General features: G+C 40.3%; 1 protein-coding gene across 3 annotated transcripts in view; it reads right to left on the reverse strand.

Annotated features, from left to right (window-relative positions):
* Positions 1 to 15,568, reverse strand: part of LOC133994469 (glutamate receptor 3) — a 71,706-nt gene that overhangs the window by 18,223 nt on the left and 37,915 nt on the right. For all 3 annotated transcript variants that reach the window (XM_062433727.1, XM_062433725.1, XM_062433726.1), the window contains 7 exons: positions 8,634 to 8,687; positions 8,178 to 8,339; positions 7,651 to 7,818; positions 7,232 to 7,336; positions 4,888 to 4,995; positions 2,696 to 2,902; positions 832 to 1,205 (listed from right to left, as the gene is read on the reverse strand). In XM_062433727.1, the coding sequence (XP_062289711.1) occupies positions 832 to 1,205; positions 2,696 to 2,902; positions 4,888 to 4,995; positions 7,232 to 7,336; positions 7,651 to 7,818; positions 8,178 to 8,339; positions 8,634 to 8,687 (1,178 nt within the window). The remainder of the gene's footprint in view (positions 1 to 831; positions 1,206 to 2,695; positions 2,903 to 4,887; positions 4,996 to 7,231; positions 7,337 to 7,650; positions 7,819 to 8,177; positions 8,340 to 8,633; positions 8,688 to 15,568) is intronic.

Consider the following 15,568-nt stretch of genomic DNA (forward strand, 5'->3'; position numbering starts at 1 on the left):
CCATATTATATTTTTACACTTAGATTTTGTCCTTGTGTGTATCTTTCATATGTTTCTTTGTAGTGAATACTTACAGCTCTCATTGTGTTTCCCTAATACAAGAATAAAGCCTGAAAAAATGTTAAATCTCCCCCACCATTAAAAACCCACATTCTTCTGGCGGCACATCATTAATCACTCCATTCAGTGTCAGACTAATCCAAAACTGGTCTTCAACCAGCTTTTCTGCAGTCTTCCAAAGTCCCAGAAGAAATGATGATGGGAGCAAGAATCCTTGAAGAAGAGGTCAGGGACATCACAACAGCGATGAGTAAAGAGATGGGTGGATGAATGGATGGAGGGGATGACTGGATGGCCATTGAATTGGGAAAATACATAATGTAGTTACGGTGCTTCATCAAAAAAGGCGATGATGGACTTCCACATGAAATACATTATATGCACCAAGTTGATGACCGTAAAATGAGACATGCAGCAAAAACACGGTAGCCCTCCAAGAGTCATGAGGAATTCAGGCAGCTACTTTGATTGAAATGTAATGACCACTATGCATTTTACAGCCCTCAGCATGGTGGATATAAGTTATTTTGTGGATGCAACGCATCACTGGCAGCATGCAGCATGAAAACAAAGGGATGTAAAGTGGAGTGAGAAAGAAATGGGAGGGAAGTGCAGTGTAGGGAAGGGTGAGGTTAGGTGAACAGCAGCAAAACCAAAGCTCAAAATAACCTATATGCACCATGGCAGGATGGAGATGTATGTACGGGACTATAAAATGCAGAGATGATGAGGACAACTGAGAGGTGGTGGAGAATGAACACAATAACCAACCTTGGTGAGATATCGCATCCTTGCTGCATGAAGGCGCCCAGGGAGAACCACAGGCTATTAAAAATCCCAAAGTCATTTGGAGGGTCTGGGGGGCTCTGAGGGTCTTTGGCCTCATCGTTCTCGTCCAGATGCCATTCGTAAGGGCTGAAACGGCTGACCAGGAAGAGCACCACACTCACGCCAATATAGGCAAAAACTATACACATCCAAATCTCATAGGCCAGTGGGTCCAGGAAGGAAAACACCCCGGGCTTGGACTTTTGAGGCTTCTTAATCATAATGGAGATTCCCAAGCTCATAAAGGGCTTAGAGAAGTCTATCACTTCCTCCCGTACCAGCGTTATAGTTAGGGGAGCCACGGCTATGTCAGCTCTCTGTGAAAATGGGAACAGGCACACTGGGAGTTAGTCTTTCAGCACAAACCATAAATAACCAACCAAAATATTAAACATTGATTTATTACAGCAAACACTGATAAACAAGTGAAACCAATAACCATGATCATTTATAAGTCACACTGTCTTACTTATAATCACATATACAGGGCCAGCTGGTGATACAGAGCACTCAGCTTTAATGTAAATTCATGAAATAAACAGATTGGACGTGGTGAAATGTGGCAGCTTAGAATAAACTGAGTAGCAGACCAGTGATAAAGCCAGCGAGAGGGGATCTGCCATTTGAAAATGAGTCACTCAGCATTTGTGTTGGCTAATGTCTTTGTCTCAATCCAAATCTCCTCCATGAATCAAGCGGTGGGTTGGAAGACAGAGGTGGAGGAGCTTATATAAGCAGTCCATGAAATGTGAATCAGCCTGTTAAATTCACCTCCATCAGATCCTCTGCAAAGCCCGACAGGCTCATCAATTAATATCACACTGCACTTTGCAGAGATATGCTTTGAGGAGAGGGTGGTATTGTAACTGGACCCCATACTGGCTTAGAAACATAAAAATATTTAACGCAGAGGATTCATGTCTTAGATAAATGTAAGCTGGGTCTCTGCCCGTTATTCATTCTTGAATGAAGTCATTTACATCTGAATGGTGAATTAATGGTAATGCATATTCAGCGTTAATACAGAAATACAGCATGGCCGTTTCAATTATATAAGGGGTCATCGCTCTACATCTAAGCAGTCACTACTGGGAGGTCTGCAGTAAAATAGTCTTAACTGCAGAAGTACAGGTATTGAATTGAGAAACCTGCATTGAAGCATTACTTGCATGCAGATCTCTTAGATTCAAGTCTGCCATGAGAGGCTTTAAACATTATTCATTCAGCAGCTGGGGTCTCATAAAAGATGCAAATCATCTTGTTAAAGTCAGTTTGAGTGTGAGCGATCCTCAAGACGAATGATAAAACCAGCGGAGGACATTTTACAGGTTGGAGAAGGGTTTCCTAAAAATCACTCATAACCCACTTTCTAGATGTTTTTCCACATGACTGATCATGATCAGGTGTAATACAGCTGTAAACTGATTATAATGTTTTCCAACCAGGCTTCTTCACCAGCTGCTACAAGTCTTCACAATCGCTCCCTGATGAGTGAACTTTACAACAACAAGGAGTGAGGGAAGAGTGAGTTTTTAAAAACGCTTGCTTGTCTGACAAGGATTGATAAAATGGGATATTTGACATGCAATATTCACTTTAGTCTTGCATCATACACGTTTGGTTTGGTTTTAAAAATGAACTGAGTGAGTTTTATAATTTTCTGGTTTAATGTAGAGGATAGTTCAAGATATTTAAGCCTTACAATAATTTTAACAAATCTTTAGGGTTAAGTAGCAGGAAATGATGAAACATGATGAACAGCTAATCCCCGTCCCCTTATGAGCTACACAGGCGGACTGATACTTACCCCATAAACCAGTTCACCCACCATCCCGTTCCACGTCTTGGTCTCTGGATCTCTGGCTCCGTATTTCCCATCCGGAACTACTGACAGCTTATATTTTATCCCCACATGCTTTGCAATTTCAGAAGCTAAATCGACACAGTAGCCTTCATATCTGTCATTCCCATCCATCTGCACATAGTTTTTCTTGTACATCACATACGGAGCTTCCTGTTAATTAGACAAAGTTTTGAGTTCATAGTCAAGAAAGCACACATCCACAGTGGCGAGACCAAGGTCACACAAGGCCTTGATTGATACTAAAGCATGCACACATGCTGGGATGACAAGCAGACATGAGGGGAACACGAACAGACAGACCAAGAGGAGGTTACACAGACAGTGTCATTTACAGGGATGTCACTGGGGGACAAAAAAAGCGGGGCCCCTGCTGGAGTAAAGAGGCCGACTGGGCCAGCGGGAGGAGTGAAGCATCCAACACATATAAAGGAGGCAAAGCAGGATGTCAGGGCTCCCTCATGCTGACCTCACCCGTAAGCTAAATCTGTGGATGTGAGCAATAGATGGGGGTTGCATGTGCTTTGCAACAGCATGGCACAAATGGGAAGGGCAAGCTGAATGGAGCACTTTTCCAGTTCATAAAGTAAATGTCAGTGACAGCAGAAAGACTTAAGACATAAAAAAAACTGCAGAGATGATCCAGTTATCTTTCAAATATTAATGTGCAAAAATGGCGAGAGTAGTCTTATGACAGAATAAAATGTCATAGTAATTCAATTTTCTTTTCATTCTTCACTATCATGACAATAAAATAATCTGCTTGTTGTGTTGATCATATTGTTAGACTGATCCACATCATGTCTGGGCTTTGGATTTCAATAAAATATCATCTTATTCCTCCTCCATGTAAAACATGTTTGCCATTAAACCTCCTTTAGATGAACAGACGTCACCTTGGGGATATTCAGCAACAGTGATTTACTTCTTTACTTTACTTTCATATGGCATGGACATGTTTTGGTGAGGTTATTTGGCTTACAATAGAGGTCATATCTTGATGACTTTGTGGTTCCAGATCTTCAGCGTAGACTTTCATCTTTTGCTGATGTGATGTTTTTACAGTATCCGACAGGCTTTCTTCTTCACTGTTTGAATTCCTTACCTTCTCTTCCATCCTGCATTCATGTACAATGTTATGAAAGACTAAATGAAAGAGCCGCACCCTACAATGATAGGGTGGCCTTTCATTGAATATAAAGTTCATATTGAAGTTATGGGAAGTAGGAAAATCAACATGAGGTAAATGAGATGACTATGACACATCTAAAATAATAGTTGATCTTATCTAAATCAAAGGCATGCCTGGCAGTGAGAAAATAATGCAATGGCACTACTCTTCTGTGTTTTTACCCTCACTCTGAATATTGTTGTCTTTCTAGTCTGTTCATGAGGATAATGAGTTTCTAGACATTGAAATGGAAATGTATGACTATTACATTCTGAATTTGCCTAAGATGCAAACATAATAGGCAAAGTCAGAAGGAACGAGAGGCCATGGTTTTAAATGTAAGATAAGGCGTACCTTATTTTACATTTAAAAATGACCGATGATTATTGACCTGCAACTAATGGATCATGATTTAACTAACACTGTCTTACCCTAAACCTAATATACTGGGAGCACTGGCTTCAGAGAACATTTACAATTCAGTGCTTAACTTCTACGGAAGAATCGGGAAGTCAATTTAAACAAAGGGATAAACAACCAAAGGTTGGTGCCTTTAGCTGTTTATGTCCTTGTGTGCAGATCATTTCATGTCTCCAGTGAGACACAATTGTCCATAGCGACACTGACAGTTTACTTAATGAGAGGGAAACATTGTTACTTACGTATGCACTGAATGTGAATACGATGGTGTCTATCTTTTATAATTATCATTACCAAAGCCGTTATTGTGATGTCACTACTACAACAGCCCACTGTAATATAAAAAAACCAAAATGCTTTGGCACCCACACGGATACAGTTGAAACACTCTTTGTGAATCGACTGTTTCAACATGTAGTGAGTGGATGGAAAGCAACTCAAAATAAAATAATTCTACCCTCCCAGGACAGATTGCAACAATGGACACCTTGACCTTGAGTGGCAGAAATCTTAATGTGAAACACTTAAAACCTGCTTGAGAGTGTACCATAATAGTAGTGACCACAATTGTTCGGTTTTCCACAGAAGAGGACTCGTTGGTGACCTGCGGATCCATTATATATACAAATTTTTCGTACTCATTCCAGTAGCCGATCTGAAAACAACACAAACGTTCACAGTTATCACAAGAAGCAGAAAGACATTTTTACAGTAGAGCCTCCCAAGTGCGTGTGAGTTGGTCGGCTCTATCTGTACAGCTGGAGACAGAGTTGGTTTTGCCTGATGTATGATGTTATAAAAAGCTTGTAGTGGTGCTTCTCACTTCACCTTCGCTACACTTCAGCAGAGTAGGAGTAATCTATTCCTGGATCTGCAAATGTTCTCTTACATAACAGGAAAGCAGCATCAACAGAGCACTCGAAGTCTGATAAAATTAATACCAGCAAGGCAAACTTAATAGCCTGAATGTATCCTATCAAGCCAGTGCAGTAGGATGTTCTACTGTGCTATTAATACTACACATATCATACACACACACAGTATAATCTAACACAAAAACAAACACTGGCCTGTGTCTGCTGAACCTCCAGTAGCGGCATTATTTTTTATTTCTGTTACACTCTGATGTATTCAGCCGAGAAGAAGTCAATGTCTCCCAATTCTGGTAGCTATAATGCTCAGTACTCACTCTGTTGTCACTGCAGATTGTCTCACACTGAGTTTGGATGTGCGGGCCGCTGCGATGTATGGTGCCTTGTGAGCTGAGCTATAAAGACAGTATGGGGCCACTTCCTTTTGGTGCCAGCTTTTGTGGGGACCTTGTCAGAGTTCAGGGTCGTGGAACTCGACACGCTACAGCCTCAATGCTCTGTTTGTGTATGTGTTTGTGTTGAGACAGCTGTGTTTTTGCCTTTGGCCTGCCCAATTATACAAAGTCCAATTACAGTAAAGCACTGAGCGATCAGATGGGCACAGTCAAACCTGCAGTATGTTGAGATTTTTAAAGTCCAACTGAAAATACAGTAATTCCCTTTAGCAGTGAAATATCCTATCAAAGTGGTTTTAAAAACAAGTGTAAGTAGTTTTTTTTAATTATTGAAAGGAAGAAATAATTTGGAGATATTAGAAAGGATCAAGCCTCTGAGGGGTTGGTGGATCAGCAGAGTTGGACTGGTGGTGGCATCAATGTGAAAAGGCTTACTCTGTTTACTGTAGCTTACAAGCCAACAGAAGATAGATAGTGTTCTTTTAGTGGCATTGAAGAAAAATAGTCTAATCATTCAGCATCTAAACTAAAAGACTTTGACACGTGCTAAAGCTGACAAGCTAACAGGCTAGATGACTCGTTCGAGCTAGCACACTTTTCCCCAGTGGATATTTGTTAGCTCATTTAGTGAGCCAAGGCGCAAGACAACACGTGTCCATGCTTGTAAACAAAGAGGACACTGTAGCTGAAAGCTAATGTGCGCTGTGGCTCACAGTGATTCTTTTCTGTCCATGTCTACTGATGTCTAGCTGTCCCTCATTGTCACATCACAGCAATGATCAAATAGCAGTTTCTGCTTTATTCAAATACAGTGTAAAATACAATAAAAAATGCACATGTTCTATCTTTTGGATACTGATTTTTTTTTTCTCAAAAGAGAAAATAATGCATGTAATTTACAGAGCAGATCTGTTGTAGCTTAAAGAAAACTTGCATTTTAATGGTGACACAAGTAAATACTACTGTTGGGATTCATACAAATATCAGTTACAGATAATCTTGCAAAACTGGCCCACAGGCTTTACTGTGGTTGGTGTTGTCTGCCAAGGGTCCAATTGCTTGATTTAATTTCAAATAGGCTGTACAAAACACAATTGACAGTTCTGTGCTTCACTTAGGCATCACCATGAAGCCTTTAGACTCTTGACTAGACTGATGTACCACCTGCTGGGCTGTCAGTAGTAGTATCACATTTTCAAGTTGGAAACATGGCAGCTGTTCTGTAAACACCAAACTTATTTTCAGTTATCAACTATTATCTGTTTGTGAATAAATGTGGCCCTGTCATCATCTAAACAACCACTTCCCAAAAGTTTGTAGACTGACCCAGCTACCACCTGCAGGGTTCCACTGATTCTCAGCGGATGTCCCCAGATTAAAATCTCAGAGGGAATGTGAGCTCACATGATTTGGGCTGGCTTTGCAAGACCGGGCTACTGGCAACTTCTGTCCACATCAAACTCAACCCTAATTCGTGTACTGCCAACATGCCATGAGAGAGCAAAATCCTCACCACAGAAACTTGCCTGTGTATATATTACTAGTTTTCCTAATCCTGTGAAGAGTATTTTATTATACATTAATTAAGTTATGATGATGTTTCAGAGGCTCTGTGCTCACTTACCTTCCTGGGGCCTCCTGACTTCATCTCATACACATCGATCGTGTAATTAGATCTTCTACCAAATGTGTCAAACTGGATGTTTCCCGTCATACCTTGTACTTGGACCTGCCAGGCACAAAGAGAAGAGTGATAACACCTTTTTCTAACATACAGAGTAAACATGAACAAACTTTCTTGATATATGGCTTATTATGTTTTCTACAATGCCTTGTGGTTTTCCATGTGTGTTTGCTGTGAAAGATGTGTTTTTATATTCTCAGTTTAGTTAGTATTGGACCAATCAGATCAGTATTTTGTCCAAAATTAGCTACCATGAAGGTAAAATTGGTAGCTGTTGAAGCAATGAGATAAAGCAAAGAACTGTAAGTAAAATAAAAAGCAGAGCTGTTTACATAGACATTTAACACCATCAGTCATACCATTTTAAGGGCTCTTTCTATGTCGATGCCTTGGCTCCAGGGCACAGCAGGGTTGGCAAGGCAGTCACCCGCACTCCCCCTGCGAGACACGTCCACTCGCTGGCGACGAAGATACCGGAAAGCCTCAGCAATCACGAGGATGGCATCATGGGTTAGTGCTGATGTGTACTGAGACAAAAGCCACAAGAAACCTCAGTGACATCACCAGTGCAGACAGAGCACGAGCTCAGTACAAATACTTGGTATGCACAGAGAACAGCGCTACTGATGTAAAAAGTAAGAATATCAAAGCCTTGCATTGTGATTGACGTGAAAATTGCGCGAGTATGAAAGCCGCCTCTATTCAAGGACATGCAGGTGACAAGTTATTTAAGCAACGCCTCGCTGAAAACATTCAGATTGACGTATTTTCTCATTTCTGCAGAGTTACTGCCTCTAAACTTGGAAGAAAAGGGTGAGAAAAAAAGGAATCTTTGAAGATGTTAAATAAAATGTAACTGCAGCCTCGGCAGCTATGCCTCACTGACCTTCAGTGGAGTGTTTTTGGCTTCTGGAAATTCTCTTTCATCCAGGCGCTCCCAGCGCTGGAGGAACTGCTGGACGATGGGGCTGTCTGGGTTGATGATCTGGAAGCCTGTGATGTTGGCTCCACCAGAAATAACCCTGTCCAGGCTCATGTTGGAAAAACCCTGAGAGCAAAGAGCACAACTGGCTAGCAAAGAAATGGATCATTAGCAGCTAAAAAAGAACTGCTTAAGCTTCTTCATCATTACATTATTTCTTGTCTTATTTACATACCATTCTGTTTAATTATTCCCACACTCAATCTATCATGGCTACATATTGAGAGAATTATTTTAAAATACTAAATTAGTCAAAAGTATTGCACTTCTTTGTACTGAATTGCATCACACTGAGCAGTGTTGTTCCAGTTTTTTTTTTTACTGTGCTCTGTTGAATTGTTTCATGTTGCGAGCTCTCACCAGGTTCGCGAGGATATAGTGGTATCCTCTGCCGTTCTTTCCCGAGGTCACCACCTACAGTCGCAGGAGGAGACACACGGTGAGTCACATCTCTTAACACTGAGAACATTTAGAGAGCTGAGATTCAGAAATGACAAAGACCTTCGATTTTATTACAAAGAATAGCTGCTAGAAAGAAAAGGAGAGAGGGGGAAAAAAAGATGTTTTAGAGCGACATTTGCAATGGCAGGAAGGAGCGTGTGAGCACATTTGTACATGTGTGTGTGTGTTTGTACGAGACACACAGAGCGAGGGGAGAAACTGTGATGACAGTGCTTGTTCCTTTCCATTAACTTCAACATGTAAAATAAGGTCAAGGCTCCGGCAAAACCTCCCTCTCGCTCTGCAGCTGCCTGTGCTCCACAGTCTGCCTCTCCCTGCTCAGCCTGTCTCAGTCGCACACTAGACTTAATTAAACCTAAAACGTTGTACAGCACAGCACCTGTCTGAGGAAGCATGCTCGGAGATAGCTGCTGATTTCTTTAAACTTCCCTACCAAGTCAAAGCTCACGCACACTCTCTTTCTCTTTCCGTATCTCTCTCGATTCTGACTCTCCATCGCAGAGTACGCTGCCTCAAAAAGATAATGTAGGGGTGGATAGTTGTGTGTTTTTTTTCCAGTCTTTTCATTTTCTACACTCCCCCGCAGTTTTGATAAGTATACTCAGGCACTGAACTCATCTAAATGTTAAATGTCCAGAGCGATAGTGATATCATATTGGATTGGATTGTAAGGATTCGAATATAAATTAGACATTTTAGAAAAGCACTGAAGCAAGGAAATGCATCTCTGAGCTACAGTACATGTCTTTGTGGGTATTACTTCCATATTTTCCTTAGTCCAGCTTCTCTTATCTGCATTCAGAGTCACACCTGTACTTCCATTCACACCTGTGCCCTTTAAAATCCTTTCCTTGCTCCCGCCTTAATGTCTCCTAATTGTCTCCAGAGAGGGAACGTCCTTGACGCTTCAAGGTGGCTCTTCGACCGGCTTATACACTCTGAGCATTTTCAACAATAAATCCAATTACCTTCCTCGGAAATGCAAAAATGATTTCATTGTGTTCAACATTCTGAAATTCTCACATCACATTCTCAAGTTTTCCTAATAAGCAAAAATTCCTGGAAGCTTTTCTGCTCATTGTCTTCCAGATTGTCTTTTCATTTGCCATTCATCCATGTGAGGGGGAGCTGCGGTGACCCAAGTGTGGCAACATGGCGAACAATTAATGAAGCCGCGGCGCCTGGAGTGACTGCGACTGGCGTTTGTCAGCAACACATTCAGGCAGAAAGCAGACTTTGCACTTTTATATGAGCGTCTAAAAGTGACACCTCAACTGACTGAATCCTCATTTAGCTGTTAGAAAATAATCAACTGTAAACATTTATTGCTTACTGTAGCTGCGAGGTGTACTAGAACAAATAATAACGTGGGAGCGTTTCTACTTTATTTAGCTGTCTACTGAGAATGACAGCAGGGGTGAAAATTACACTGAATGCAAACCACTCTGAAGACAGTTCATGAACAGATGGTTTGGTTTTCACTCAACTACAGCTTAGTGTAAATAAGCTTGTAGCCATCATTGAAATATTCCAAGAATTTTAATCCATAGCAAATCCATTATTTGCATCAAATAGTCATATTTCATCAACTATTTGTTTTTAGGTACGTTTTGTTGGTATAGATTTACCACCTGACTTCTTTGTCAAGCATCTCCCAAAACAACCTGAACATGTTTTGACTAAAATAAGAAAATCTGTTGATAGCTACATTGTTAGTCATTGTGTTGGCAAGTGGAATTACAACTTCCTAGACTGACAGGGGCCCAAAGAGCATATTTTCCACACACAATCAAGGGAATGTAAAATGGTGAAGAAATTCTGAACATCACAACCCTGTAAAATGATCAGAATTTGATACATTTGGTCCGATCACATTTCAAAAGTCTAGAAGACTCTCACAATTGAATTATTTGAATCCCATTCAAGTTAGCTGGAGGACTAAACCGGAAGTTAACAGTCACAACAGGCATAAACCTGAAAACATGAAACATGACGCTATGAAAAACTTTTCATATTTTTTTGTTTCGTTGTTTTGTTAATGTGAGCAAAATCGTTCAGTAATCCGCTGCAGTTTTTCAGTCGTGTGTGAGGCGCTCTCAAGTTCACAAATATACAAAGAAATGTTTACTAGTCTACATTTTCTTTCTCATGTGTCACTAAATGTTCTTGTAAAGGATAATTTCATTTGATTTGCTGTGGGATTTGCTCCCCTCCTCTGTTGGCTAAAAAAAAAAAGCATCTGGGCATACCAAATATTTTAAGGACCCTGATGCTCTAGTTTCATGGTCCCCTGGGATAATCACTTTATGGTAAGTACCTGAAACCACCAGGAACCCAGAAAAGGTCAGGCATTACCGTCACTGAGAGAACTACACTTTTATTGTCACAGCACTCACATCTTCTTCTCTGTCAAAATCCATTTCTCACAAAACAACCTCTTCAAACAGCTCGGGGAAAAAGAAGACCTGCAGCCTGAAAGTGAGAAGGAACCTGCAGCACTGATTGTACTGACTGCCTCCTAAATTTTTAATGCACATTGAATGGGAAGGATAGTCTGGGTGACATGCCCTGTCAACTTTTTTCTACAGTTAATGTTCTAATCAGGCTACAGTTCAGAGTCTCGAGGACTATGAGACCCACAAACCAGGCTTCTGTACAAGAAGGTGGAAGAAGAATAACCCAAAATGTTTTTGTTTTGTTTCTTATTACTAAGAAAAGAACCACTGGGAGTAATTTATTTAACTTTACTTCCATATTCTATATAGGTGCCCTGTGTAGTTTTAAATTCACTGCTCTACAGAGCAACGTTTTTAATAATGGGTCCACTCCCTACGTGATATACACTCCTGCGGAGGGTTTCAAACTCACATCAGTTGGTGCTGATAATGCACAAAGAAATTTACCCGGCTATGAAGTAGCTAATGTCCACAGATTCAGCTGTTTTCCTCCCAATTGGGCAACTTTTTATTTATTTTGGCAGAAAAATAAATTGTTTCAGGCAGATTGTGATAAGTTGGGCTACTCTTCGTACCATTTGGCCCATTTCCACCAAAAAAACAGACTATGTGCCAATAAATCTGCCCCCCCTTCTCATTAATAGACTGAGACTGACTGGCTCAGTTTGAGAAGCTGTAACTAACTCTGATGAACTCCAAAAACAAAACGTCATTTCACTTCATTAAAAATAAATTGTCCTAGTTCTGTGATCAAACATATGTAACATCTGGGTGAGTGAAAACTTTAATATGTTATGCAACATTATCCAAAAGACCTGTTTAATTATATGATTTTCATAATACATTTTTCATTATTTTAACTATGGTTTAGAGTTCTCCTAGTTACACTAATAAAATGAAAACAAGAGGCGATAACGAGGCAACACCAAGCAAGCTAAGGTAAGAACCGACAAAGTTCTTAACTTAGCAAATGTAAGAAAAAGTGGATGTAAACAATGCAGGTTTTAAAATATTCCAAAATAAGCTTGCAAATATTTTATGAGTAAGTAAATACATTCAACACCTTTGTTAGCCCTCATCGATATACACTACAATCAGGAGATGCTTAGCTTAGCGTAAAGGCTCACTAACCCTCAAAGCCCAAAAATAAATCCAAATAAATAATTAAATAAAATATGAAGTTACAGTCAGACCATGAGATTAGCTCAGCATAACACTACCAGCACCTCTACAGCTCACCCCTGCCAGCTGTTAAAATCAAATGAATCATAACAGACAAATCATCCAACAGCACAGACTCATGTTAGATCCATACACTAGTATTCACCTCTTTGTTGAGGATATTATCATTAATGTGAATCCATCTTTTTTTGCTGTAACTCAAGAACACAGAGAGGGAGGGAACAAGAGAGAGAAAGCATTTGTCTAAGGTCTCAATTATCTTTATTTGTCTGGCCTCTTGGGCTCGTCCTGTCCGCCTGTCTGGACGAGCAGGTCTGAGCTGTGCTGTTTGATGCCGGCCTGAGCTGGAGCGAGCTGCAGCACAATCAGCCTAAATATTCCCGAGGGAATCGAGTCTAATTAAGCAGACTGGAGCCACAGTCCTGTGCGGAGCTGGATGTCTGCCCAAGTGCCTTCAAGAGGATTTGACTGCCTTCCCACTGATGGAGGCTTCTCTTTGTTACAGTGATTTGTCATCTGCCTTCTTCAGAACTAGAACGGGCATCCTGAGGTTGATAACTCACCAGTCAACTAATTATTGTTATGCTACTCGACACAAAATGCAAGGAGGGATTTAACTGTCAAAGAAGTGCATTAAAGAAGAAAAATGGAGGAAGGACATAACTCTGCTCCAAATACGACTGTAAAAAACCTATTGTTCACCACAAAGCCAAACCTTTTAATGAAAAGCACTTCATCAAACTTCTGTCTGTCTTTCTGTCTGCACTTCATGCACAATATCATAGATTCCAGATCTTTATGATAGGTGCAGTCCATGTACGGTTTACTATAAAACCTATGTCTATACCTTTACCTATACCTATATGAAAATTCTGTATGTCCTTACTACTTTATAATTTATAAATAATAATGTTTTTTCTTGTTTCATTAACTGTGTGTAGTCTGATGGTTTTGTTATTGAATGCCAATTTCAACCCCTCCCCCTCAAAAAAAAAAAGCGTATGAAGTTGTTATGTCCTCACTATCCTTGTTGCACTTGTGTACCTGCCAACTCTCCTGTTTGCAAGTGTTTGAAGCTGTTTTTCATTTTGGTTGCTTTTAAGTCGGACTTCTCTAGGGTCTCTTTTGGAAGCACAGGCTACAAAGAAGACTGTACAAAAACTTCCTCTGCTTCAGTCAGTGTTTTTTCTTTTTTCAGAAGCCAAGTTCTGTGTTTTATAATCGAAGTAAAGGAAAAAGAAAATGATGGCCTCAGCACAGGTAGTTGTCTTGTTGTTGTCATAGTTGTTGTTGCTGTTGTCACGGTTATTTGCAAGACATCATACTGTAGTCCAACAGGAGGTATCACACATGCTCTTTTCGTATTGCTCTTTCATATTTTCATTTGTAGTTCAAGTTCAGGTTTCATATACGCACTAAATGGCTAACTAGCAAGAAAACTTGTGAAAGAAGGGTAACAAAATAAAGAATCCATTTTTTGTGTAGGCTCAGAGCAGATTATCCTTTTCAAACTAAAGCTTAAGTTTTTAGAAATTTAAGTTAAATGGGATTGTAACAAGTGCATAATATGTGAAAAGTGACACCATATTAGAGGCTGTGATCACAGCATGGTACCTCTTCTACATTATTAAAATATACTGTATATTTAAAGCTACACATCAGCTCCCTCAGAGAAAATATTTATGCTACAGAAACCATTTTTATGTCATAGCATGAATGGACAACAGACGAAACAGGATTAAGTAACATCCCCACATATGACATTACATCCCAACGCAGCATCTTCTTTCACTATCCCACTCACTGGGTGTGGAATTCCAGTGCACCTCTGGGTGTTTCAGCACTTCTCCTATTTCCCTCCACTGCACTAGACAGAGAGACTCACACTACATGGCTCAATTCCCACAAGCTCTTTGCCTTTCCAGTATTTTTTTTTTTTTAATCTCTCTCTGGCTCTTTCTCTGTCTGTCCGCTGTGGAGGAGGAGGCTGGAGGTGACGGGTCCTCTGGCAGCGATTATAAATCCACTGTGCTTCTATTATTGATGAGAAGCCTTAAAGGTGTTTATCTCTCCGTCTTTACTTTACAGAGGGGATGAGCAGACTGATACTTTTAAAAGCAGTAAGGGAGCCTACAGAGGAGCAACAAAAACCCTCAGAACATACATCAACAAATAAAGCCCTGTTACAACTGAAACCACCTTGATAATAAAAGCAATTAACGCAAACTGAATGATAGATATCTGCATATAAATTCATTAATAATGCAATGGATAGAAATAATAGCTTGAATGCAGGATTGTTTTGGTGATTATAGTCTGTTTATGAGGTGCAGTCCTAAACACTGATATAAAAAAAAAAGAAATCACATCCAAAATGGCTGCTTCCTGATGCCTGAGTGATCTCAGTTGTGTTTGCTCACTCCAGCCTTTGTGAGAGATCTTCCCTCAGGCTAGGAGGGTAGGCTATTTATAGTAGGCTCATTGTTGTTGCAGTTATGGGACAGTGTGTCCTACTTACATTGGGAGCTGATATTACATTAAAGCAAGTGTTGATGTCACAGCTCATATGAGGAACCATTCTCAGGAGACGCGGGCGTGCCTTGCCTCTCTCAAGCATCTGGAGAGGCACTTGTCTGACAGATGCTGCCTACGAAGCCACCATTCACATTAAGCCTCCACAGTAAAGAGATTATGATCGGCTCCGCCAGACGCGACACTGAGTGACACGCTATTATCTGATTGGATAACTTGAATCTAATACAGGGGTAATTTGAGAACATTTGAAGAAACCGGCTGTGTCAACGTGAAGGGCGGAGAAAAGCAAACTTCTCTTAATTAATGGAAATGTTCTCTGCTGTCACTAAAAATATTCCCCCGCTTCAGAGGAAATGAAGACAGATCTGCAGTGAAGGTCAGAGTAAAACTCGTAAGGCCAGCAGTAATGAAGATCATTATGTAGAGGGCAGAGACCTTTACACACAAATATCTCAATGAAGAACAGAAGGTTAAGATGTGCTCGGGATGGTTCAAACGAGCATGCACACACACATACTGTACACACACACACACACACACATACACGACACAGACTTTACCGTTTTACTTACACCTTACTCTACTCTGCTTGTTTTATAAAACATTTCCTGATTTCTACAAAGGACAAACTGTAACATAATGTAACACTCAACATATACA

Source organism: Scomber scombrus, chromosome 14, assembly GCF_963691925.1.
Source record: "Scomber scombrus chromosome 14, fScoSco1.1, whole genome shotgun sequence".
Lineage (NCBI taxonomy): Eukaryota > Metazoa > Chordata > Actinopteri > Scombriformes > Scombridae > Scomber > Scomber scombrus.